This window comes from Xiphophorus hellerii, chromosome 19, assembly GCF_003331165.1.
Source record: "Xiphophorus hellerii strain 12219 chromosome 19, Xiphophorus_hellerii-4.1, whole genome shotgun sequence".
NCBI classification, from domain to species: domain Eukaryota; kingdom Metazoa; phylum Chordata; class Actinopteri; order Cyprinodontiformes; family Poeciliidae; genus Xiphophorus; species Xiphophorus hellerii.
This window is the reverse complement of record NC_045690.1, coordinates 15,965,700-15,993,454: the sequence shown is the minus strand read 5'-3', so window position 1 is coordinate 15,993,454 and position 27,755 is coordinate 15,965,700. Positions and strand designations below refer to the sequence as shown.

Here is a 27,755-nt window from a genome sequence, read left to right as displayed (position 1 = left end):
GTAAGAAAACTTGATATAGCGTGGTCTGCGAAGACACCAGACCTAGCCGTCAAATAAATGGATAAGAAGGATTTGGAAAAGTCTTTGAAAATGGGCAGTCTATATTCTAGACTAAGACTGATTATGCCACATTGCTGGGACATAATCCGTCTTCAAATCTGGCCTTCGAAGGATGCAACATGACTCCATGAAAAGGTGGGACAACCATTTAATGGGTTTACGGGTCATTCAACTATAAGGAAAGTTTGCGTTCTGATTTTTTTCTGATTCTAAAATCATTATTTCAAAACCTCTTTTTGAATTTACTCATTTGATGTTTGTCAACTGTATTTGATGTTCTGAAACTAGTAATGTGTTGTAAATGCAGTAACAAGAAATTCATAGGGGGATCAATAATTCTGAGCTTTTTAACATCACCACCATATACCAATATTTCAACTTGAAACATCATATTTGCTTAAATCTATGTGCATACACCTGGAATTGCAAAAATAACTATTGCTACATACAAAATTGACATAGTTTTGAGTCTTTATCCTTACTTCTTTGTTTTGCATGTTTCCTCCAATTCTTTTGTTTTCACATGAGGAGAACAGATGGTGCTGTTTGGTCCATTAGATGGAAATTTTAACTTAAAACTTAAAATATCCTGACGATTGCATTTTGTGGTGTTGTCCTACCTTAAGCATTTATATTGACTATATTAGTGTCTACATGACATATAAGCCTGAAGATGTTGCATCAATTTACATAAAATAAACTATTGGCAGTTGATAATGTATTTATTCATTTAACCACTTACTCTTCTCATGTGTAATCACAAGCTAGGTAGTGTTGTGATGTGTTGTAATTTCACTAAAATACAACAGAAGGAAGCATTTATAAAAAAAACAATAAGTCACCGAATAAGAATGCAGAGTTCTGGTTGAAACTATAAAAAAGAAAAAGCTAAGGCTTTAATTATAAGAACTCATAAAGGAGAACAGGACAGCCAAACATAAATCCCTCTGTCTGGTAATTGATAGCTGACCTTTTATCCACTGTTCATAAAGCTCATGTAAAGTTCACCGCAGTCTTACTTTGACCTGCAGGAGAATTTGTTTATGTCAAGTCCAGACTTTGCTTAGAGATGAGCTCATCTCCACTGTAGAGTATGGGCGTATTAATAAGTACTAACTGTTTAGGTGATACTGGAGAACTAATTAATCCTAAATTAGATTATGAATGAGGCCCTGGGTATGAATAAAACACTTTAATCAGCCTTAGAAGTATTCACTGCAAATGCACTGAGGGTTTGTGAAATGTCTGCTCTTTATTTCTAACACCAGCACTTTTAAGGGGTAATTGATAAAAACCTGTATCTGTATTATCATTACAAGTAGTAGATAAAAATTCAAGTAAATATTTTGTAATTAGCAAAGCAATAACAAAAAAAAAGAACTATAAATGATGTGGCTGGAAGAAACAAGTTTTCAATAAATTCAAGAACAGACTGAAGCTCTGTTCAGAGATTTATAAATGTTGAATGTTGACCTTAAAATTATTTCTTTGAATCATTCTTTTCTCCAAGATTAAATTACTAAACATTTATAATCGCTTTTATCAGGTTCAAATTTATACATACAGGTTCAAAGACGCAGCTATACCCCCACAAATAATGGGTTGAATGTCCTTTCACAAAATGCACCTCGACTGACAGTTTTTGTTGTCTTCAACAAGCTACTGTCATAAATCTGGTTGGATATTTGACCACTCTCCTTGGCAGAATTGGTTGAGTTTTATTGGTTGGCTGGCTTTAAACCATGAACACTTATCCAATAATTTGGAGCTTTTTGGAATCCATTCCAGAAGAATAATCTTTTCCTCCTTTATCGATTCCAAAACCAGTTTTGATGTGTGTTTAGGCTCACGGTTTTGTTTAAACACCCTAGCTTCAATCCTCGAGCTGTTTGATTTGGTGACGCTTCCAAATATCTTGTAGTTATGTAAAATTGTTGTAAGTAATTATCTTAAAATCTGCAGTTGTTTAAAAATGGCTCCAAAAGATTTTACAAACTAGTCTAAATCTACAATTATCCCTCCTAAATCTCCACACACTTCTTCATTGTTCTGATTTTTGTTGAGTCCAATAAATAAAAGCTGCAATGAATCCTGATCATGAAGTTGTCATAGAAAGATATTTTATAACCATCATCACTACCTTATAATATTATTATATATGTCTTAGCTTGCATTTCTAAATACAATATTTATTTTTTAATCCAAACTCCACGTTCTGGTAATTTCTGTGGAAATAAACAAAGGCACATGTTCACAAAGAGAAGAATGAACTTCCTATGCTGTCTTACCCAATAAACTAATTTAATGATAATGGATGAAACTAAAATGCTAAAACTGACAGCCAAGTCCAACACCTGAAGGGCAACAGATGCATCATCACCGTGATTTTCCAACCATATATCACGTCGCAGCACAGAGATGTGTAGGGTAACAGCCACGGATGGCTGATCCTCTGCATAATATGTTCCCGGTATGTTTTCCCACCAAAACACATTACAGTGTTGTGTCACTCAGCACAGATATCCATCATGTGCATCAGTCACAGTAATCACTCTTGGAAATTACGCCTTTAAGAGCGCCCACATCTCATGTTGGCTCTTTTGGACATATAGGCAATAAAAAGCGACTGTGTCAAGTGCGGCTGGTGGTAATAGATACGGGCTGCAAGATGAAGAACTTTTCATCTGGAAAAAGAGCAAAACAGGAATAGATGATCCCTTCACAGTGTTGTCATTCCGGCGATGCCGCTACGGAGGACATAAAACATAAATTGGTGCACAAATATTTTCTGTAAAATGTGATGTGCTTAAATAAAACAGTCCTTGGCCCAGTAAGGCTGGGTGATGGAGGATGATGATGACCCCTCCTCTGCTAGTTGGTCACACCGCATTCAGCTGATTAACTATGTTGAGATTGTGTCTGCACTGATGAATTGCGAAAGAAATGAATACTGGAATCTAGATAAGTGCTAAACCATTTCCAGTATATCTAAAATCTAACAGTTTTTGGCACAACAAGCCTCCATATCCTGACAGGATCAGTGTAATAATTAACCTACAAGCATCAGATGATGCATGAGTGTGAGCCTGCCATGTCCCTGCCCTTCAGAGAATAATACTTCACCACTGCTCCATCTGAGCACAGCTCTGTCTGTTAGAGTTATATTCGGCGTCGGAGATGCTTGAGTCATTACTATTCTCATCACAGTTCAAACAGGTTCCCTCAAATAGGCAGACACAGGGGGAGGCTCTGAACTCCTAACCTTTCATTCCCATTCTTACACGGCTGTCATCGCTCTCATGTTTTCGTACCAATAAACTGCCTCAGTTATAACACAAAAATATCTGAAGAGGTGACTCGAGGGTTGACCTTTCTAAGCTAGCAGTAAAACACTGGAACATAAACCCTCATCAATCAGCCAGAAACAGCTCTGACATTTTAGAACCACATCAGATGTTCTTAGAGAAAGTGCTTTTAAAGAAATATCATTGACTGTCATTTCTACAAAGATTTGCTAATCTATGTGGAGCCAAGTCTGCAAGCAGGTTTACCCAACACCATTTTCTTAAAGTGGAGTAGAAATATTGTCATCTATAGTAAAACTGCCTTTAAATGGCTTTGGCTTACAATTTACAACTAATTTAACAAAAGAAAATGTGCTTAAATGGCAATTATCATATATTTATCTAGTGCAAAATAGAGACTAACAGGATGTTTTACATTATTTAAATAAAGAAGACCAAAATGCAGAAGCAATGAGTGAAAACCTGTTTACAACCAGTAGTTTAATAAAGGAAGGAAATATATTTACTAATCTGTAGTAAACATATTCCGTGTGACTTTATCAATCGCTCACATCGTTGTGGGAGAGGTTTGGCCCACTCTTTACTAAATATTTGTTTCTGGAGTCTGGACTTTGACTAGGCCACTGCATCGTCTTAATTGTTTGAATTTTCACCAACTATTCTGTTGCAGATTTGCTGCTGCCGTGATCACATTCATGTTTTCCATGACCCAGTTTACTTGCAGTGCAGTGTTGGACTCAGATGAGACTTTGTGTCTTTATGAGATACAAAGATAATTACAAAGTCGACCTTTTATCACCTGAAGAACATTTCAGAAGGTTAGCACTCAACATACTTGCCAAAGTCTGCAGATGGATTGTTTATTTATGTTAAATGATTTCCAAAAATCTTCCTCACTCCATGAAGATTGACTTTAATCACTTGGAAGCTCTTCCCAGATTGGTGGGTAAAAATTATTGCTTCTCAGAGATTATTGCTCATGCCTTCCCGCTTTGGTTTGTGTTAACACACACCTTAATGAACCAGACAAACAAAAATTCAGCTATTATGTATGGAGGTTACTCATTAATGAGTTGTTTTGGGGTTTTTTCAGTACCAAAAAACTGCTTCCCCTTTGTTTCCTATGAATGTGCTAAGAATGGGCTCAATTATTTTTGTCAATTAAATAAAGTGCTGAGGTTCATTTAGCTCATTTAATTTTTGTATTTTTCCTGATAAAACCTTTAAATAAAAGTGATATATCAATTTTACTGAGCTCATCATCCACCACTCATTTTGCCCGAGAAACTCAATAAATCAAGCACTGTCAAAAAATCTTAATCACAATCAAGTGCTAAAAACAAGACTGGAAAAAATAAGATTTTTATAAAACTCACATGCCAGGAAGCAGTCCATGCTGAAAGAGATGTTGTCGAGAGACATGGCTGAACCGGAACCAAGTCCATCTTCTGCATTGAATTGGAGCCAGTACCTGAGGAGAGGCAAATATGATTTAACAACTAAAACAACTTTGAAATGATTAGACAGCTTCTGGGTGAAGAACGATGAAGCCTTATTATGCTTTGGGACAGAATTGGTTTTAGACGGAGTACTCTGTGTGCTTCCTGACATCTCAGTTTCTATTGTTAACAAAATCCTGTGTTTTCTGCATTTACAAATGAGCTTTGTGACTTATTTCAAAGTGAAACCATTTGTGGTGTTAAAACAGAGGTACAAATGTAGCCATGGTTACAAAAACAGCATAAATGTGAAATGTAATTCAAACTGGGTGGCCAAACAGCAGCTTATGCCACACTAATAGCTTCCTGGGGTCTTAAAAACACAGAACATGAATGTTATTATGACCCTGAAGTGTTGCATTCAAAAGAAGATTTCTGAATGTCTGCTAATAGATGTCAAAGTGTTCTTTAAAATATGAATGAGCCTAGTTGGGAGCTGTCAGAAATTCTAAAAGTAAATTTTAAAAAGTAATTTGAAAATAAATGATAACTGAATTTTTAATAAGAATGAATATGTTAAACTCTGAAATGTATCCTTGACTTTTTTGTCCAAGAGATTGAGTAAAAAACATGCAAGACCTTATATATACAATTTGACTGACAGTGATTTACATTTTTGCTTCCCACCAGTTTAAGTAATTGAAATGGTGGAGTAGAAAGAAGATTATATTTCTTATTAGTTGTCAAGGTGGCACTTTTCTGCCAGAATCAAACTGGTTACACCTTTGATTTCCAGAACTCTTTTCACCGATTCAGAGTCCAAACAGAACTCCAGAAAGAAAAAAAACCAATAGCATGCTTTTGTGTATCACACTTATTATTTGAGTAGAATAAGGTACTCAGGACGTCTTTTTATCGTAATCATTGACCGATGAGGCGAGAGAGAGCAGCCAGTGTTACACAGCTCTGCAGTTCAATAGGAATTTACTAATATTTTAAAGACAAAAGGAATATGGACATCTTAAACTTTCTGTAGCATCTAATATTAATGTTTAGCTTGACTAACTAGAACAGTTTATGTGTATATTGTCTGTGGAGCATGTAAGCACCAAACATTCACTGTCTCAAGTGATTCTCTTACAAGGGATTTTAATTTGTTTCCAATTCGGATGTGGAATTATCCAAAGCAGGAAACCACTAAAGCATCTGTGCCGGCTGCTATGTCCCAGCCACAGAACGAACTTCAGGTTGAACAAATGCTGAGAAATGGAACCTGGAGAGCTACAGGACCTGATCTAGTTATCTAATTTTTCTCTTCAAATGACTATTATTGATGTACCTCAAAATCAAGATACAAGTCTCCAGATTCTTTAAACTCCAGAGACAGAAAAGGATAGCATATTTTAGGTTTAGATAATATGTTAAACATTCAGTTATTATTCTTTCTTCTTAGCTTTAGTAGAAGAGATATAGAATTACTGTTATCGTCTAATTAATTTTTCTTTTGTGTTTACTTCAATTAAATCAGGAATTAGACCTAAGAATAATAAGTAAGAAATATAATCCATAATTTACATGGAGATATTTTGACTGATGAAATAAACCCTAATTTTGATAAAAAAAGTCTATTTGCTTCTTCAAATTGGTTATGTCATGAATTTTTAATGAGAATGAATATTCTTATTAAATATTGGAGAGGAAACAAATCATTCTTCAGCACAGATTTATTATAAACAAATTATTTTTTGCACTTTAATATAACTCAAAGTAGCCATGAAATGTGCATCAATTGTTTTAACATAAATATTTAATATAACTATAGAAGCAGTCCTCTCACAGATGGTGAAAGATTTCTATGTTGATGCGGATGTAATATTTCACTTGGTAGCAGTTTTATATATCGAAATTATCTGCTGATTCTTGACTTTTACCTACACATTAGGTGGCCTTTCTGTTTCTATTTAAGCTTTACAAAGGTCACTGAGCAAAGTCTTGGAGGTTCACCCAGTGCTTATGGACATGACATTCAAATCAAAAGCACAAGCACAGCTGACTACATAACCCAGGAATCAAAAATTAATCACTCTCCAAGGAGCGGGATTGTTCAAGCTTGAAAGAAACCCTCACTTAGGCAAACAGAGATGAAATGCCCTTTTCTGGGTTGCTTCTTTGTTTGATTTGTTTTAATTTATCTCTTCTTGAAGGGAAATCAAGGCCAGAGTTAATTGGAAGGCAAGCAGAATAGGGAGAGTTTTGTGTATTAGGTTCTATTCATTTGGTCACAGACAGGTTGAAAGAAAAGAGAGAAGGGGGGTATTTTTTTTAAAATTTTTTCACAGACGTACTCATTGGAAAGTCCATTGTGGATACCCCGGTGGGATTCATTAATTTTGTCAAGCCGAGTGGAAGCAGTTCCTTAAAAATGAACGAAAACTCCACCTGAAGGGGTGTGAGGAAGTGGTGAGCATCTGTGTGGCTGTGTCAGAGTCATGTTTGAATGCGATTCAGATGACTTATCCGCTCTTAAGCATTTAAAGTGGAGCTGACAGTTTGACGCCTGCAGACAATCTAAACACACTGCTTTGTTGCAATCACTGCTGTCTGTCAAGAGGTGAAGCAGGTGAGCGTACCAGTCTGCCAGCCCGTAAAGAGGAAGCGTGATGAGCCTCCAGCCTCTCTCGGATTTGGACTCGCTGGCTGAGTGCCACAGCCTGCGCTGCTCGTCTGGCCCTGTGCTGTTCTCCACGATCCACAGAGATAACGAGTCCCGCTGTGAGCCTCCGGAACAGAACCAGAACCTCACCTGTTGGAGTTAAGAGAAGATTTCAATTGTTCTAATAAAAAGACAAAAGTTTAAAGTGGGGGTTAGAGCTTGTTAGTGATTTGCCATTGTTGCAGAGACTAAAAAAGTCTCTTGTAAAACAAAAAAATGAAAGAAATCTTTATTTCAGGTTGTATGTTTAACCTCAAAAGTGTAACAGCAAAAAGAATTCCATATACAGGAAAAACTGAGTATGGAAAAAACTATTTACTATTGCTTAGAACAAAATTGAGTGCAGAGACAGCAATTGTGTCCCCTCTTCTTTCAACATTGCCTAATTTTGTTTAGGAATCCAGACATTTGTGTCGGCATCGCTTAAGGTTCTGCCATAGATTTTTCTTCCAGTCATTCTGTGGAAAACATGCTGCTTTTTGGGGTAATCATTCTACACATTACTGACTTTATGCCACATTCAACTTTTGGACAAATGGCATCTCTTTTAACGCTTACCTTGACATGTAAAGATTAGTTAAGTGGTGACCAAAATAAGCCTAAATCATTATCTCTTCAGCCCTGTGCTTGACGTTTGGTTTGACATTTATTTTTAAGACAAGAAGTGACTTTCTTTTGGAAATCCTTCCAAATAGGCCATACTTATTCAGTATTTTTCCAACTGTGCATTTATGAATTTTAACTATTAGCCCACAAGCTGAATTTGAACTCAAGGGAAACCCAGACATCCTTTCCCCCGTAGGACACTCTTAAAATCCTACAGGGGATCCAGTTAATCTCAGGTGAAAAGTTATAGTTCCTCCTACGAGTTCTGTGTATTCTACTCTCTCTTCACAGTAGGATGTGGCTGGAAAACCTCTGAAGGGAAGCGCAGTAGAGGCATCTTGATCATATGCCTGAACCACCTCAGCTGTCTCCTTTTGATGCAGCGACTCTATCCAAGCTTCCCGAGGATGACTGAGCTCATCCTTGTCTTTAAAGATGAGTCCACTCTGCAGCCTGGATGCAGCTCCTTGTATCTGGATTCTCTTTCTTTCGGTCGTGACCCATATCCCATGGCCGCATGTGAGCCTTATGATTTCATCTTTGCCTTTTGAAGATTATGTGGTTCAGTTAGCGTCCATGGGTCATGACCTTCAGTGTGCAGTGCAGGAGTTTTCAGAAGAGTGTAACACTGCTGCAAACAGTGAACAGCACATGAGAATAAGCTACTCTAGGTTATTTGGTTCTTGGGCGACCACTCTGTCTGGGTCTTGTTTTGGATTTTGTTTCATCCAAAGGAATTTACATATCTACGATCTTGTTCATTAGTGAACATGGTGCAGATGTATGAACTGCGACCATCTGCAGTTTAATGGACTCTACTCTGGTCTGTTAATATAAAGAAACAACTCACTCACAGAACAAAGGTCTACATTTAAAAAGGCCATCTGCATTCCACATTCACCTCATGGCCAGTTGTGAATAATCTTTCTGAATGTAGAATGACAGACTTTAGATACTTTTGCAACTAGTTTTATAATTATTTCATTCTGATGGCCAACAACAATTTTTTTCTCTATGGTCGTTGCTGAAATCTTTTCATTTTAGTGTCACATGAATATGCACCTGTACACTAAACAAACAAATAAGAGAAAACCTTCTTTTATAAATGTGGTCACATTATAATTATTATTTTTTTCATTTTGGCTTCATCTTTGTTGAAGAAATGAAAGTCTGGAATCTGCTGTGTGTTTTATTTTGTGGGTTAGATTCAAATCATCTTAGCACATGGTAAAGAGAAGATGCAGTTTTAAAATGTCTTATATGGAAGTGAAAGAGGATGCAATTTCTTTTCACCATGTAACAAAGTACAATGACTCATACAATGAAGCTGTAAGAAACAGTGGTGGAAGCTTGGCTTAGGTCAAATGTGGGCCAAGTAACTTGATGCCAAGAAAGAGTACTACAGATGCTATTTTTGGTTTAAGTGCAGAGAAGACCAGAGGGAGTTACATTGGATCTTTGTATATGTAGAGTAAGCATTTGATAGGGAGGAGAGAGAGAAGCTGTCGTATTACATGAGGAGGTCTGGAGAGGGAGAGAAGTATATTATAGTGGTGACGGATATGAAAGAGGTTTGTAAGACAGCAGTGAAGTGTGCTGTAGGAGTGACCGCAGATCATGGTGGAGGAGGGGCTCCACCGGGATTGGCTCTAAGCCCCTTCTTGTTTACTTTGGTAATGGACAGACTAACACATGAAATTAGACAGGAGTCTTCATGGGATATAATATTTGCAGATGACATTGTGATGTGCAGAATGAGCAGGGCGCGGTTAAAATAAAAGCTAGAGAGGTGGAGGACAAGAGAGGAATGAAGATTAGTTGCAGCAAGAAAGAATACAGGTATGTGAATGAGAAGGGAAAGGTGACAGGGAGTATAAACAAAGAATGTAGATGACTTCAACTGCTCAGGATCAATGGTCCAGAGCAATAGTGTGTGTAAAAGAGGTGAAGAAGCTTTTGAAAGAAGGTTGGAATGGGTGGAGAAAAGTGTCAGGTGTGATAGAAATAAAGGAGAGTAGTGAGAGCAGGGATATTGTGTGGCTTAAAGACGTTACCAATGAGGAAAAAACAGGAGGCAGAGCTAGAGGCTGCAGAGCTCAAGATGCTGAGTTTCTCTTTAGGCGTGATGAGGATAGATAAGATCATGAATGAGTACATGAGAGGGACAGCTCATGTCCAGACTGAGATGGTTTGGACATGTTCAGAAGAGAGACAATGATTATATCAGTAGGAGGACGCTGAGGTTGGGGACACCAGGCTGGAGGCCAAGGGGAAAACCAGAAAGGAGATTTATGGGAGTGGACGTAAGGGTAGAAGATGCAGTGGATCATTAAGCCCACTCTTGTGTTTTTAAAAATGCATTTTTTTTTATTTGTCAAATGTAACATTCCAAATTTTAAATGCCATATTTTTTTTCAGCTGTAAGTGGAAAATCATCATAATCAACAGAAATAAAGGTTTTCACACATCCATTATGTGTAATTAATCTATAAAATGTGTTTCACTTGGGTCCTAAAATAAATGGAGTTTTGAAATGTATCTATTTATACTCAGTACAGTTAATAAAATCAAACTGGGTTATTAGTTGGATTTTTGAGGGGTGAAATGGCACATCTCAGACTCAGCATAAATTGGTGTGGGCAATATTATGCCCAAATTAATTTAAAAATGTAAAAAACATATGTTATCACAGGATTTAAACAGTAAAAACATAGTTAAATGTAAACGTTGTGATTCTCAGAGCCAACTAAATATTTTAATTTCCCTGTTTAAATGGGGCAGACTCTGTCTTGAGCGTATGGTGACTAAATGCTTCCAAGCATTACACTTGTTGATAGAAATCTCTATAAGCATGTTGGGCATCAAGGCTGGAAGTATTTTTATGACATGGAAGCACAGTTGATCTGACTCTTAGCTACAAGTCAGCAATTCTGAACAAAGTTATCCAGGAGTGGAGAAAACGCATCAAACTCAACAAATTAAAATTAAATGGAAGGATTTAAAGGGCTAATGCTGAATTTTGTCTCATCTTTGGCTGTTTGTCATGAAGCTCTGAGGTAACAGAGTATGGAGGCGGCCTCAGCTACTGCTCACAGACATCGTGCGTCTCTACTGTGTCCTACATTACAGGTGCTGTTTTAACGACATTTCCAGTGCTCTGTGAGTTCTGAAAATGCTTATAGTCTGACCCTTTGACCCACAGATCTACCTCTTTGTTCCATCTATTCTGCATTAAGCTCTAACCTCTAGTTTCTGACTGTTCCTTCATGCGTAAATGTTTGAAGAAGCATGCAAAGGGTGAAGAGGTGGTTGGAAAGGTCAGGGTACAGAGCAGAAATAAAACAAATAAGCAAACCTCTATACCACAGAATATATACAACTTCACTCCAGAACACATTGAGGGTTTTAAAAATGCATGAGTTTTACAACCTGTGGTCACCTTCTCTTTGAATCTTTTGAAACACAAAAATTTCAGAGCTCAGACTCTCTTTTCTTTGCTTTCTGAGTTTCTGACCACATTTATAACTAAATTAATTATTCTCCCACAAACTTTAAACTGGAAAACTTATTGCTTTGTTTTGCTGCTCTTCCATAAAAGAATGGTTTTATGCCCTGATGTTCCTAATAAATGTCCGGAGAGGAATCAGTCGACTCACATCTCCTTATCAAAACCAACACGCAAAGTTTTTAAAATTTAACAACACGAGGCTAAAAATCTTCATTTCCCTCCAAAACTTCAGGAAACAAAAGGCAATGAATAAACCTGGTTCGGGTTTTGTTGTAAACTATAAATGAAAAAAATAAAAATAAAAAACTACAGGGACTCACCGTGCAGGGAGAGTTTCTTAGAGGAGGGGGGAAGAGAGGGCTCTTCAGCAGCGCTGAGCCCCGCTGACCTTTGGAATGGCCCCCCTCTGTTGTAAATGTTACCCCTTTGCAAAAACACATATATAACACAGGTATGAAGGGACACAATATAAAATACGTAATCAACTGTACACTCAAAATGAAGACAAATTAAACCAAACACTTACTGTACATACACCATGTAAGAGAGATAACTATTTTTTTCTCATTATCTATCACACTAAAATCTTTTCTTGTTTTAGGTCAGTTAGGATGAGGAAAATTATTTGTATTTGCTAAATGTCAGAAACATGAGTGGAATAAATTCTAATTCATACTTACAGACATTTCCTGTGAGCATAAATGCTACCAAATATTACTTCTGGAATTTTTGCTAGCATTGCTTTTAACTTTTTGACTTGGGGTCAATTGTTTTCGGGTAACTTTCCACAAACAGCTCATTGTACTTTGCTAAGTTTTTGGCCCATTTCCCCTGACAGAACTCAGCCAGGTCTGCTTTCACTCATTCTCATGTCACGAACTGGGATCAAACCCATGTGCACAAATGTTTGCTCATTTAAGATGTCGCTAAAATATTTCTACATAATGTTCCTTACTCATAAATATGAGCAAATAATGCACCCAGCATGATGCTGTTATGTCCCACAGTTTGGATTGGAAGCTTCCCCCTTTGCTTTCAAACCTAGTGACAATGATTGTAGCCAAACATTTAATTTCAGCTTTATTACAACAACATACATGTCTACTAAAGGGAAATCTTTGCCTCTGAGTATATTTGCAAACTATAATTCACTTTCTATGTTGCTTTTGGAGTAAGGGCGGCTTCCTCTCTGACTAGCCATTCATCCCATGTTTCACTGTGGATTATGAAATTCAGCTTTACAAGTTATTTTTTATTTTGTTCTGAGATTGATATGTATTGATATGCATATTTTAAAATGAAAGATATTCATCAGGTGGATGGACTGCTCAAAGGAACAATAATGTCAAATATCTTAATTTAAATAATGTGATAAAAACATTTATTATTTTGGCATTTTGCAAACAATTTTTGTAATCTTACCAGACCTGAAACAAAAATATTTTAATCTCATCTAATGTCACAGAGTGAGAAAAATGGCAAAATGTATTTTTATACCATGTAGTTAAATATCTAGTTTCAATAGGTTTAAACAAAACCGTTCTATTAAACAAAACCATTCTATTTTTCTGCATATCATTAATTTGTCTCTGTTTTTGTGCACTGTTGCTTAAGCATTTCAAAGAATTAATTGACAGTGACTGAAGTTAACATCACAATAGGGATGAAAACAACAGATTTATTTGCTCCTCTCGAATCAATAAATACATTTTCAGCCGACCCCTCACAATAAGGCCAGCTCTCCACAGCCACTTAAATCCAGTGGGATTCTGTTTGTTCCAGTGTTCTGACCACTGATCAAGCCAAGAAATACTATATCTGGCATGTCTGAAGTCTCAGTTGTTCCAAATTCACAAAGTCAATATGTTCAAGGTTAGCTTTGTGTTATTTTGCAGTTTGAAATGCCCAATATTTGCCTCTTTGAAGTCCATCTCTGTAAGGCTCACCTAGACTTCTGAGAGGCTGGAAATGAATGTTAATATGATTACATCAGAGACGCGTATGATACGAACCTGATGAGGGGCAGCTCTGCCTGGTTCCTTTAGATGGGGATCGTCTCCAGGAGAGGTTTCGACCAGGAACTGACTGCCAGCTGCAATCGCCCTCTTCAAAAGAGCAGTAGCTACCGTTGAGAAAGTTTCCTGGAAAGAGATAGGAGAGAATATCTCAGTGATTTATGTATAACGAAGCAAGAAAGTGGACTCATCACTGGCAGCCAAACATCCAAGGAGAAAGAGAAAAGAGAGTTGAGTGACATGTAAAGGCGGAGAGGCTCAAAAAGAGACAGTAGATATGGGGAGCAGGGTAATGGCCCACAGGATTTGATGTGGTGATGAAAATTGTGGAAGTGGTGCAGAGAAATCTCAGATTTACACCAAGTGGGAAACCGGAAAGAATAAAAATTGAATAGTCTGAGAAGAAAGAAGATTTGGTGACATAATGTCGGTGAAAAACAAAGCTGGTGATTGAATAGTTTACACATGTGAAATCATGGATTAAAGTTTTTGATATACATTCATCTTCCAACTTTCATGTTCACACAAGAAGTCTTGATGCTCAATTCCAATTTTTTACTCAAATTTTTTTCTCTTTGCGAGATTGTTCAATCAGACTTTGTGTGGACAGTTTACGACCCCAAAGTGACCCACAGGCACAGAACAACAACATAGACGTCACACAGCAACAAAATGATTACTGAAATAAAAACAAATGCTGCCATTTCTGGATCGATTTTAAAGTTGTTGAGCATTAGGAGTCAACTGTATCAAACCAAGACCATCATAGGATGAAGGAAGCTAGTAAAAGAGAAAGTTGCTTGTATTAATCATTATTTAAGTTCATTATGACACAAGACTCACACTTTGAAAACTATCAAATACGTATCCGATTTAGTACCACATATGGAAATTACACAAATCTGACTTTTTTATGTGCAAAAAGATTGGAATTGGAAAAAAATTATTTGTGTTGTATTTTCTTGCTGTGTGAACATAGGCTATCTCATCAACTTTTAGGACAAAATGTTCATTTGCTACATTATATAGTCCATCCACTAACATGTGTCTAAAGAAAGCTGATGAAGAGAAATCAAATGTGTTTCAAAGGTACCGAAAAACTGCAGAATCTACTATTGTTGACCACTTTACCATCTTCTATTGTTATACATTAGAAAAGTTCAAAAGAAGAATAAATAACTTTAAAAGGTCCAAGTCAGAGACAACAATGAGTACTTCCCATCATAAGGACCTTGTAGTGCTGCAAGAAACTCTTCTCACTCCAGATGAGGTAATAATACAATTTAGTTAAAAGCATTCCACTCTGCATTCATTCATTTATTGACAACGTGAGTTTCAGGAAAGTGATCCACTTCTCGTGGAACAGAGTGATGCGGGTTTAAGTGCAGTTTAAAGTGTTCATTTATACCATTTGACTTGAAATCCGTGAAACACAAAAAGCCTTTATTTAGCCTCAGGAGTTCTTAAATGTTTATTATAAAAGCTGAAAAATGTTAACTTTCTCTTCAAGGACTTTAGAAGTGATTTCCTAAATGATAACTTTGGTCACTTTAAAACCTTTTTAACTTTTTGTGATTTCAATTTCTTATCTGCAATCACAAACCCCTCAGTGTTATTGTTGTTTGTCTGCACATTCTTAATTGCAACTTCATTTCACTTTAAGCTGTGTGCTACTCAGATTGAACATTCAGGGCAGCTCCTTGTAAAAAGGCAGAGCTTATTTTAGTCAGTGCATTTTCTCTTCTGTGACTAATAGGGAAACAATAAGGAGCAAGAGAGTGTTCTTTATTTCTTTTACAATAAAAACAATATCTAAATGTGATTACTGTGTTTTTGTCTTAGTTTGAATCTATTTTTAGGTTTTTACATTTAAATAGGAAGATTTCTTATTATATTTATGAAAATTTAAAAAAGGATAATAAACAAGCACTAGAAAAGCTTACTCTGACCTTGTAAAAAGGACTGATTAGCAAAAAACAAAACAAACCGAGAAAAAAAGACACCAGCCACAATCCTCATCTTTTCTTTTTTTGCTTCTTACCAAAAAAAAAAAAAAAAAAAAGAAAAAGCCACCATCCACCTTAAGATTTTCAGCCAGCAATGTAATATGCTGCTCTGTAATTGTTGAAGTTTCAGACATATTTCTCTTAAAATGTTTGAGTTAGTAAAGAGAAAACATGACCCTCTGGCCAATTTCGAGTCTCCACATGAACACCATGATCAGTCATAACATTTAAACCACAGAAAGCAGGGCTCAGCTGGGAAACCCACAAATAAAAACAAATAACCTACTGATTACAAATACTCCTTTTATGATCTAAGAAAATATTGTGAATTTCATCAATATTTAATCACTCTTTCACTTGAACATGATATCAAAAGCTTCATTTTTTGATTTCAAAGCTTTATTACAAAGTTAACTTTATGATTCTTTCATTTAAAAGTTGTTGGGGATTGGGGCCTTTTCACAGATCATGTGGTAAAGTATAAAGGAGATATTCTTTTGGTGAACCAGGCAGGCCAACAAAAGCCATCTTAGATTGGCAATTTTGTAACAGCAACATGTTTTGAATTTAAAAACAAACACACATTTCTCAATGGAACATGTCTGTTGCAAACAACCTACATTTCCTACAAGAAATCCACTGTATCTCGTGACAATAATAACCTTGCCTTGCATAAACCAGTCACTATGAGATAATATGCATAAAAAAGTCATATATCATCATGTCATGCATGTATGAACATAAACATCTGGGATAGTTAAGTATTTATAAATGGCACAGCTTTAAATTCAAGTAAAGGGTAACATAACAAAAAAAAACCTTCAGTTTGTGACATTCAAAGTTTAAAAAAAAAAAACATGAAGCAGGCCTCACCACTCATTTGAAGGGAAACTGAAAGGTCTGAAATAAAGTTCAGTTTGCCTAGCAGGACTTTGCACAATTATCAGCATCCTGTAGTTAAAACCATAGAAGTATGAGACAAGATTGACAGTAAAAAACTGTATTTTTCTCCAAAGCACACTGTATGAAAAGGAAAGACTTATTGGCCAATAAAGTTGCCAGCAACACTGAAAGAGCTGCAGACATTTGTGCAAAGTGCTGATTGTGTTCTCTTTGTGATAATCTGCTGCATTCTTCATGTAAATGTAAAAGGTTGCACGACAAAACACAATTCCTCCAGGACTGAGGTGAGCAGCATTTTGAGACATTTCTGAAACAGGTTCGGCAAAAAAAAAAAAAATCCACTGTGTATCACTAATACAATAAATAAATAGATAAATCACACCTACAGTGAAACATTGTGGTTGCAACAGCATGCTTCTGGCTTTGACAACAATATGAGCAGCAGCTCCAAATGTCAGTTTTAAGACAAAACCTCAAGGTGTTTTCTTAAAGGCTGAAGATGGACTTTATGTTTCAGTACATAAAGTCTGAAACATTTGCTGATATTTTGAGAAATATCAGCAAAATAGAGATTTATAGAGACAGAGAGATTTACCTGCAACTATCGCAAACATTTGGAGAACATTGAGAAAATGTACCGACTCAAAATGTGGCATAGACGGCGATAAATGATTACCAAAAATAACAGGATTGTGTTTTAAAATCAGAAGACTCCACAACAAAGTGCTAATTTTAGTAAGTGGTAAATTAGTTGCTTTAGAAACTGTGGATTTTGTAGGAGTTCAGATTTTTACTACACAAAGTTAATCTGGAAAATACTCAAAGGTAACTTAGAAACCTTTGTTAAGCTGAAGAAAATGCTGCAAATGTAACGCAGACTGAACTGAAATCTCGAGTGCGATTGTCCTGCAACTCCTCCTGCCCGAATCAAAAGGCTAAATTACCTGCTTGTCAAGTTTTGTAAAGACCTATTCATTAATTGTTCATTTGATTCAGGTGTGATGAAGCAGAGATGCATCCAAAGTTTGAACTACAGCAACACTTTGTGCTAGGATCACAGACCCCTGATCAACTTTAAACTAAATTTTTGAGATACATGAAGGGTTCTCAAGACTGGAGAAAACTTTAGTCAACCTTCGGATTTCCTGTTTTGCTTTTTGACTGAAGAAGTGACATTTAATTATTGATGCTAGCGGTTGACTTGTGATTTGATCTCGTAGGACAGCTGTTGATACCAGGTGTGAATCAGGCCTGGGGTGTCAATGCGAGACACAAAGTATTTTTTCCATGATCAGTGATTTAACAGTTAGTCAGGGAAATAAAAAACTAGACAGAAAAGTATTTTGGGCTGATTCTGGTATTTGAATGAACAACAGTATTTTAATACTTTACATTTACAATTAAAGAAATTGCTTTAGGAAATTACACACATTTTAATCAAATGCTAAAACCAATTAAAGTCTGCAATTCTTACATATTTTTGGAGCAATGTTACCCTTGAAAGATCTTCCCATTTCAAGACATTTCCTGGTTAAATAAAGGCTGAATAAATATAATGGAAAAAATAAAAACCTCAAACACCCCTTAAATTATGGCGTCTTACGCTTTGATGCAAAGCAGCATTTCCAATTTGTTACGGGGCAAATGTGGAGCTGGAAGGCAGTGGGGCGTCTGCTGAATTTAGCCGGGCTGAGATCAAGCAGAGGAAGCTGGGACTCTCAGAGAGTTGAAGATGTGTTTGTGCATAATGATGCGCTAGTAGGATGGTGAGGGATCATCCATGGGGACTCGAGCTTCCTTATATGTCGGGAATCTTTGTGATTGACACCAGCTGAGCTTGTTCCTCCAGCCTCTTTCTGCTTTTTCCCAATAATGAGCCTTGGCAGAGCTTATAAAGGATTTAAATAGATCAAATCAGAGGCAGATAACTGGTGGATAGATCATAGAGAATAGGGTATCAGAGAGGAGATGCTATGTGATATGAGTGCCAGGGGGTAATCAGGATGGGTGACTGAAGAATATGAAATGAATTACAAACATGCAGGTCCAAACGTAGGTAAAACAAAAGACATATGATAGTTTAAAGGTGGTCTGATCAACATTGGTCCTTGATTTTAATAAGGTTAAAAGATAAAGGTTGTGTTTCTTCATAGTTTTGAGGACAGTTAACAGCTGGTGTTTGAGTAGTCTAACATAAGTAACAGAACCGTGACATTTCTCAGCAGGCAACACATTTTTCTCAGCTAGATGATCAGTTTTTACCTTGATTTTTACCAAAACAAACGTGTAAAAAGAAAACAGAACAGGAAACATTTGCATTTTCAGATTTTATTCCCAATCCTAATTGTCAGTCTGTAGGCTTGCCCATCTGCCCATCAAGGTATCATCAGGTCGATATATAAATCTATATATTTGATCTGTTGATCTCCTTATTCTTCCATAAACCTGTTGAAAACTTTTTTGGGAGTGAAAAAAAAAATCATTCTTTTCTAGATTTGCTAAAATAAACATAATTAATAACAATATTCATCAGATTGGATTAAACAATATCATGGTAGGAAACAAATGCTTTAAAAATAATTAGCAAACTAGTTTTAACAGACCACTCAAGAAACCTCGCTATGAAGGGCTGTTAGATTTATGTGCTACCTTTGGTGCAGAAGATCATCATCATCACTTATAGATCATATTTCAGACACCACTTTCTCTGTCCATAGCCAGTTTGGAGTTCCTCAAGGACCAGTTCCATCAAATTCTTGAATACGTTTCCCTTTGGATTCATCATAACCACAATATTTACTTTATTTCTCATCTAGATGTTGATGTCATCACCCTGAAAATATGATGTAAGGAAACACTGAATGTTTTTCTGAACTGATTAGGAGTTATAAACATATATTTGAACGGAAATCTTCGCAACAAAATACAAAGTTATTCACTTTGATTTCTGCTTGGTTGAAATACTGCAGCTGCATTTAGGCTAAGACAATACTGTAAAACATTTGAAGGTGGTTTAATTGAAAATTCAAGTGAAGTGGAAAATTGTTTTGGTTTAAATTTAGAAATTAAAGAACATCAAGTTAATTTGGCAACAAGAGAAACGCTGTCTAAACATTGTTTTTTATTCTCACAGCTCATTACTCTTCAGTCCTGAGGACTAATGAGTCAAACTGTCAATTGTGTAAATTTAAACCAAATAATTAATAACTGTTACGCAAGAAAACTGCCCTCACCTAGATGAACAAGGACACATTTCTGTATTATTTTCACTCATGTTATCAAGTTGAATAACACATTATTTTAAATTGGATTATAAATTCATGACTTAGTTTGCACAAATATATGATAATACATTTTACTAAACATCAAACTGAATTCTGCTCATAAACATTTATTTTGAGCTTCAGCTATGTGAGAAGACAGAAGTTAGTAGACACAATTAAATGAGGCTCAATTGCTTTTTACTGTGAAGTTGCTGCTTGCATCAGGCACAATAAATTGCTTCCTGACAAATGACAAGAGTGAGAAAACAGCACTTCCTGTTTGGTGTTAGATAAAATTCAGGATTATATTGTTTTTCTTTAGATTTCTGCATGGGTTAGGTCTTGTTCACTTAATGACATTTTGAAATACCAGATTTCAGCAAGAACACTCAGATATACTAACTAAGAGCATCTAGTTTGCAGGGGTGACACTGATTACTTTGGTTGGACCCATTCTGTGGCAGAACTTAAGAGGGCAGATACTATAAAGATTCCTCAGACATGGGACAATGCCTTTTTTGTGGGCTTTCATTCTTAAAATATTTCTGTTTTGCTTGTATTCTGTGTTTTTAACCATAATTGTATATACAAGTGTAATTTTCTGTTTCACTTTGGCCAGCGTTTAGTCTAACTTCTACAATTTTAAATCTTTCCCTCCCTCCTATTGTGTAAGTTTTCTTAGAGGACAAAGGACTGTGGAAATGTTGAGCCTGGACAAATGTGGAACATGACCTGATGAATAGAAATAGTAGGAACCCTGTTTAAAAACATAAAACTGTTTTAAAAAACATAAACCAGATCATCGACACATAAAATCCAACTTTTATTTCCGATAGACTAATTTATTCCAAATGTGCAAGTGTGTCTCCCAAAATCAAAATGTTATACACACATACAGTTATTACATTCACAGAGAGATTACACCCTTGGGTTTGCCTCTCAAGCCAATTAGCGCTAATAAATCCTCTCGCAGCAGAAAGGGAATCTGCGCCTGGCTGGGATTTTCACCCTATCGTTACCCTCTTATCTCCCGGCTCCCATTGTGAGCAAACCTACACACACATGGGAGTAGGCATCATTTTAATAAGCAGCACAAGGGGAGGCTGACCTGCATTGTGGGTACAGGCAAATTAATTCTGGTCGCTTTAATGTAGGTAAAAAAAACACAACAAGAATTAATCCGCGACTTTGTTGTTGTTATTCTTTTCAACGGTATACGTGAGACTCTTGAGCTGTTACACACAAATCTCAGAGACAATTTAAAGCTGCGTACATGCGGGCGGCGCTATAAAAAGATTCAGGGTACGCACAAGTAGACACACACAATAAGCGCCTGGCCTGGGGGACTTGTGAATAAGATATCAGCATAGTTGGCTAGCGTTGCTCCTAAGCCCCGAGAAAAGCAGAAAACAAATGTGCAAGGAGATAGAAATACCAACTACGGAATATGTCAAGGGTGAAAACTGCTAGCCATGCATATCTTCTGCGCCCTTATTTTGGGCTTTTCTCTCTGTGCTTCAGTCAGGAGGGCACACAAACACGGTCAGCTGTACTGGGTGGGTTTGGTTCCTTAAAGGTGATTTTCCACAATTCACCTTAATCAATGGGCAGCAGACTAACAGTGGCGGCATATACCTTCATACACAAACAATAAATCTGCACCAGCCCTGCTGTACCAAGTGGGTGTATATACAATCATTCAATTTTTTTTCAGAAACATAATCTTATAACTGGATATTTCTCACTTTGCCCAGGATGCAACTTGTTGGTTAACAAAACTGAGCTGGTTCTCAGTGGTGAATGTAAGTAATGAGAGAACAGGCTTTGTCTAAGGTGACTCTGAGAACATCATCTCATCCATTGACTATCCAAAAACTTTTTTTCTCATCCTCCTAGAAATGTTTTTTTCTTCACTCTGTATTTGAGTTACTATATTCCTATATTACCCATAAGACATCTTAAAATGCTCTCTATGTCTTTGACTTTTATCATCAACATTACAATTGTTCAGAAAATAACTTGTGTTTTTGTATTTATTTTATTTATGTAACATGCTGTTATATTATACAATTGCCCCTATGTAATCTTAGATTGGTCATTACTTTTTACACATGCAATAAAACAGATCGAAATAGTCTTTGCCATCTATCGGAGAACTCAAGAACAAGTGTCGTCTTGAGCCCTCCATCCCTGGTTATGTCTACTGTAAAAAGACATAATTTAAGTTTTATTATTTTGTTGTTAAGCTGCCGATGTTGTCAGTAGATAAAGTATTTGACAGAACAGATACAAAATAATTATGAGTACAACATGTCTCATTGGTTTAAAAAACAGATTAATATTTAAGATCCTCCAGAAATCTGTTCTGTCCCTGTAAAGTTTTTTTCGTCATGCCCCCGCTGTGGTTCAAGCACATCATTGTGTTAATGTGTCCCGCTCTACTTACGGCAACGGTTGCCTTCGTCGTCTCCGAGCGGGCAGTCGGTGCTGAAGTCACAGAGTTTGTCCAGGGGGATTGCTGGACCCTTGTAGCAGTGGTACTGTCCCTCCAGGGTGATGTTTGGGCCTGGTGAGGACGCTGAGAGAATAAGAAGAGTGAAACAAAGTCAAGGTGGAGCGTTTTCACAGTGTAGTCACGAATGAGTAAACCACCTGAGTCGAGGATTAAGCTTGTTTTCTGAACATCCCTGAGAGATTTAATGCATTATGTTAGATAGAAAACTTAAATCTGCAGCTCTGAGAAAGTATAACTAAAAAACATAAAAAAAAGTTTAGAGTACATTACTTTGTGAGGAAGGCCAATACAACCCATAACATCCGTAGACTGCATGCACCATCATAAATAACCTGAGACAGGCAGCATGAGCTGTGAATACAGTACTCATCCATCAGAGGAGGAACACAGGCAGTGAAAACTATGACCTAGTTACCGTTAGCAGGCTTCACATATGGTGTGATCAACGCATACACACGCCCACACGCACGCACACACACAACTGATATCACCTGTCTTGGCAGCTCAATTGTCACCAGGTGCATTTGCATATCTATGCAAATCAAGTTCTATATCTGTAGGTTCTGGAAACTGACTGCTCACCTTCCCCTTAATCACCAGAAACTGATCAGAGAAAAAAAAAACAAGAGATCAGGGAACTAAAACATAAAGCACTGATGGGGATTTTGTTTGTTTCCCTTTGTCATGAGGAAAAAAAAGGGGGAAGTGATTACTATCACGAGTGACTGGCTGCTCTCTCTGTAGTCTGTCCTTGATCTGTAATATGCAGATTTGTTCTCTGTTCAGGCGAACTTGGAGTTGAAAGTCTGATAACAATCCCATGACACGGAGAGGCAAATGTGGAGCGAATGCTGCTAGCTGCGCTGACGAGATACGCAGGAATGCCACGACGGCTTTCATCACGACATTTGTAATTAATGCATTTCTGCTGCAGCTGAACTAGATGCAGAAAGTTTGGAATGACATTGAGGCGACAGCATCCAAAACCTGAAGCAGGAGGACAAATGAGGAAACAAAACATTAAAGGCAGATTTTTATTTGAAATGTTGGCAAAAATTTTATCTTCTTATGCTACCCAAAAGTTAGCATTGTTTCATTTTTAAATCTATAAAGAACTTTTGTCAAAATACTTCATCATGGAAAGTGACTGATCTGCAAAAACAAGGGAAAACCTGAGGAAAGGTTTCCAGTTTCTCAAGAAAACAAGCTTTTGTTGGTTTCACCAACTTCAATTAGTGTGCCATTAGTGTGTCCAACATGAACATCATACATTTTTGGCCTTTAATAATTTTTAATAATTTAATTCATTATTTCTAGAGGTTGATTACACAACTTCAAACAGTATTTTGACCACAGTGCCACCAACAAGCATCAGGAATAATTCAAGTCAAATATTTGATCCAACTTTGCTGAAGGACTTGGAGTTAATTGAAACTAGCTGCTTTCCTGCTGAATGGCAGCCTTTGCATATTCTGATGGTGACCATTTGGGTCCAGATCGCAGAAAAGAAGTAGCATTGATTAAAAAGCTTTTGTGCTGCTATTATGGTGTCTATAGACAGGAAGCAGCAGAATGAAGGGTGGAAAATATACGGCAAAAGTCTTGAGGTCCAGAGATGAACCCTGAATGCCTCTGTTGAAAACTAATAGCCTCCAGATATACGGGGCACTTGCTCTATTGCTACACCACACAAGCCCCCCCTAAAATCACTTATTTTATCTCTTCATCTTTAGGATTTGTTTCAGTTTTCCAAGTTGTTAAATTAAGGTTAAATTAAACCATAGCCTGGTATTAAATTGCTTACTTTCAGGCAGAAAAAGCTTAAGTGGACACCTCAAATTTATGTTACCAGCATCAGCTCTAAATTAGCCATGGCCACAAAATACTAAAGATTGCACAGAAACCATTGCTTATTTACCAATGGAGGAGAGGCCAGAAATCTCAGAGTTATGGCTCATTCTCAGCTTGCTTCAGTGTCTTTTTTCCTTTTTTGTGTGATGGAGAAGCATTAGCGCCCACTTGGAAACTGACACACCTGGTGATGGATTAAAAAGAGATTTCTTTTTTTGGGGGGAGAGGCATTGGGGGGGAGGTGAAAAAACACATTAGTTGGATGCCTCCCACGGCCCACTGCTGTGCCAGGACTTCTATGGCTGTGGAAAGCTACTTTAACACGTCGGTGAATGATCCACTTCACAATCTTTTTAAAATGAGCCAGAGTAAATGACTCTAATGATGAATACTCTTTTGTATCGGTCCATAGAAACGGCCTCATTGGACTCTTTTGGGAAACTAAAAGCTGTGCACAAAAATACAGCCTCAGTGACATGTGACATTAACAGGAAAATTCAATTAGCTAAGGAAAAGGGTTGTTGTATTATGCATTGGTTGTACTCGGCAGCTGCTTCTTTTTTGTATAATCTACTAACAGAACAATTCATCAAATAAAGAAATAAAAGAAGTTTATCCAGAGTGAACCAAAACCTCTGGGCGTTAGATTTAAATTCATGGATTTGTCTTAGTTTGGTGACAGGGGAGTAGTAACGTGTAAAAGGGGTGATGCGGCTAACTTTAGGCCCCCTGAAGCAGGTAAGCGCAGCCAGACATGGCCACTGCACTGCGCGCAGACTGCAGTTCTTAAATCACACTTGTCAGATTGTGAAAACAAGTGGGTCAGTGGGGGATGAATTGCCTGTGGGATCAAGAGAGTTTTGTTATCTTTGTGTTCATGGGGTTGCTTTGGGCTTTGTGAGGAGAATGATGAATGAGAGCCGAGGAGCCGGAATATCTGCTGTTCGAACAGATACACAAACACAAGAGTGATAGTCTGATAGAGTTAGACGTCGAAATATTAGTCTTGCAAGTTTAAATGGGGAAAAAAACTGCATTCCAGAGCCTAAACTATTTCAAACTGTGTTTTTTCACATAAAGAAGCCTATAAACAAACAGGCCTTGGACCAAACATGTGTATTTTCCAAAATTGTTTCCTAAAAAGGGTTAAATAGGAGTTTATTACAAACAAAAATTTAACTAACTTGGATTTTATGTGAAAATCCAAAGTAAGGCATAATTGTGAAGTGGAAGGAAATGAATTCCCCAAGTAAAAGATCAGAAGTAAACCAAATAGAGATTCTTTGGCAAGATTTGCTGATAGACACACACCCCAAATACCTGCAGCTGGAAGAGTGAATACAAATGCACATAAAACTCTGAAAACTATGTACAATATTTACTCCCACTTAATAAGTTTGCTCTGCTTTGTGTTGGTTCATCACATAAAATACAAATAATAGTCTAAACCTTCCAGGGCCGAGTTTGGTATTTTCCAAACCTGACCTTCAAATATCCCACCGTCCTACACCTACTGCATTGGAAATATCCAGAGTGAGTGGTTTTCCACTGCATTTCTGTCATATTTTGGATGTTTCTCTGCTTTATAACACTGGATTCCAACAGCTGAATCAGCTTCATGTGTGTGTGTGTGTGTGTGTGTAGATATGGTTTCACTACATATTTTTGGATCTTGTCCACTTCCTTAAATTCTGACTTTGAAGTCCAAACTAATTCTCTGTTGTGAAGCTGAAGAATCAGGAAGACAAAGGAGGTCCCATCCTCCTGTTTACTTGCTTCTCAGCATGCTTTGTTTATCTAAATGTCAGGAAGGACAGGAAGAGTCAGAGTCATCTGTTACAATCTGAAGCAATGAGGTTCACATGACTGACAACTTTCAGTAGATAATGAGAAAAATCCTGGTCATGCTGGTTCTGCAGCAGTGATATCTGTCCAGTTAAAAGAGAGCCTTACATTTCACATAGTTTTCTGTTTGTTTCATGAGTTGTTTTTGCATTTTGTTACCGCTGTGGACGTTTCTGGATCTGGAGCTTTTCATTATAATGAAACGCAGAACCAGCTTCACACTGCACATAAGGCTTCAACATAATCTTGATGGGATTATTCATGGTTAAATAATAGCTAACTAAGAAATAACATATAGTTGATTGGTTTTGTTTTTACCCTCAACTACAGGACTCAGAGCAGCACAGCTGATTAAAAAAGGGAGTGAATGAGGTGAAACATTGGGTAGAAAACAGAATCCAAACTTTTCCATCCTGTGTAAAACTAATTGCAACTTCAACAACAAAAAGTTTAAATAACAAAGATCAAAACAATGTAATAAGTGATTCAAAGAAATGAACCAGTTTTTCAACTTGACCACTCTAATTACATTTTCCTGCTCATGTGCTCCTTATTAATTTGGGGATTTCCCAGCAAGATTTTCACTTTCTCTTGTTTTCATCTTGACGTCATTTCATTTTCACTAAAGCCTTTAAGTGCTTGTTCAGCAAACACAGGCGGCGTTTATATGAGGAAAAAAAACAGAATACTCCATCTTCTAAGAAGTCTTCTTTAGTAACACATGACCCACAGTATTGGGTCATGTGTCATGTGTTGGGTTGAATGGTCAGTACACAGTACATGGTCTGTGTACTGGCCATGCTGTGTTTAATAGCTTTTCAGGGCTATCTTTCTTCTCAATATGTTGCAATTGAACATCAATCTTGCCTCAGAAGCCTAAATTTTCAAAAGAAAAGGTAACAAATATATAAAAAAAGCATTGTTTTCAGTGCATCTTGTAATTTTATGCATCAGATGATGACCAATACAACTGTAAATTTCTTTGTGGTGTTGCTAAGGTGTTTTTGTTGACACAGAAACTTTCAAAACTATGTTTTGTAAAAAAAAACAACAACAAAAAAAACCCAACATCATATATCTAAATACTTCATCCAATGAAAATGGAGAATTGATCTTTACCTTTAGCTTTCTTTTGGGTGATTTTGTGCAACAGAACATGAAAATGACACAATATACTCCACAATATTTCAATCTGAGCTAAACTGTAACAAAAAACAAACACTAAGTTCCCCCTATGTTTGGAAAACCACTTTTAGCTGCAACAGCTCCCAGTTGTTATTTACTGTCTAACTTTCAGTTTTCCACTTTGTTGGAAGGATTTTAGGCCAGTTTTCTGTGACATATTGCATCAGCTCCTTGAGGTAATGTCAGCTCAACAGGCTCACATTTGTCTCCAGAATAATTTGATTTCCAGATCCTGGTCGACAAAATAGATATATTCACATGCGCAAAATCCCTTGATCAGAGTCAAATGTATTCAAATTAAGTAATTTGAATGCGTCGTTTATATAGTGATAAAATTATGAATCAAATTCTGATGTGCATTTACATGGACCAGGCTTTATTCAGAATAGAAGCACTAACATGAGCAAAGTTGTAAAATTTCCCTAAAAATCACAAAATAATTTGTACTCCTGTCTGTGCTGAACTTAAAACAAATGCAGCAGTGTGTTTGTTCTGTCTCCTGAGTGCACGGATTGGACCCGCCCCAGGTTCTAATAGTTGA

The 27,755-nt window shown here is 36.9% G+C and overlaps 1 protein-coding gene across 2 annotated transcripts in view; it reads right to left on the bottom strand.

Annotated features, from left to right (window-relative positions):
* alk (ALK receptor tyrosine kinase) overlaps positions 1-27,755 on the bottom strand; it is a 430,726-nt gene that overhangs the window by 50,621 nt on the left and 352,350 nt on the right. For both annotated transcript variants that reach the window (XM_032546829.1, XM_032546830.1), the window contains exons 6-10: positions 22,265-22,396; positions 13,644-13,772; positions 11,952-12,055; positions 7,435-7,607; positions 4,742-4,836 (exon numbers count right to left, since the gene is read on the bottom strand). In XM_032546829.1, the coding sequence (XP_032402720.1) occupies positions 4,742-4,836; positions 7,435-7,607; positions 11,952-12,055; positions 13,644-13,772; positions 22,265-22,396 (633 nt within the window). The remainder of the gene's footprint in view (positions 1-4,741; positions 4,837-7,434; positions 7,608-11,951; positions 12,056-13,643; positions 13,773-22,264; positions 22,397-27,755) is intronic.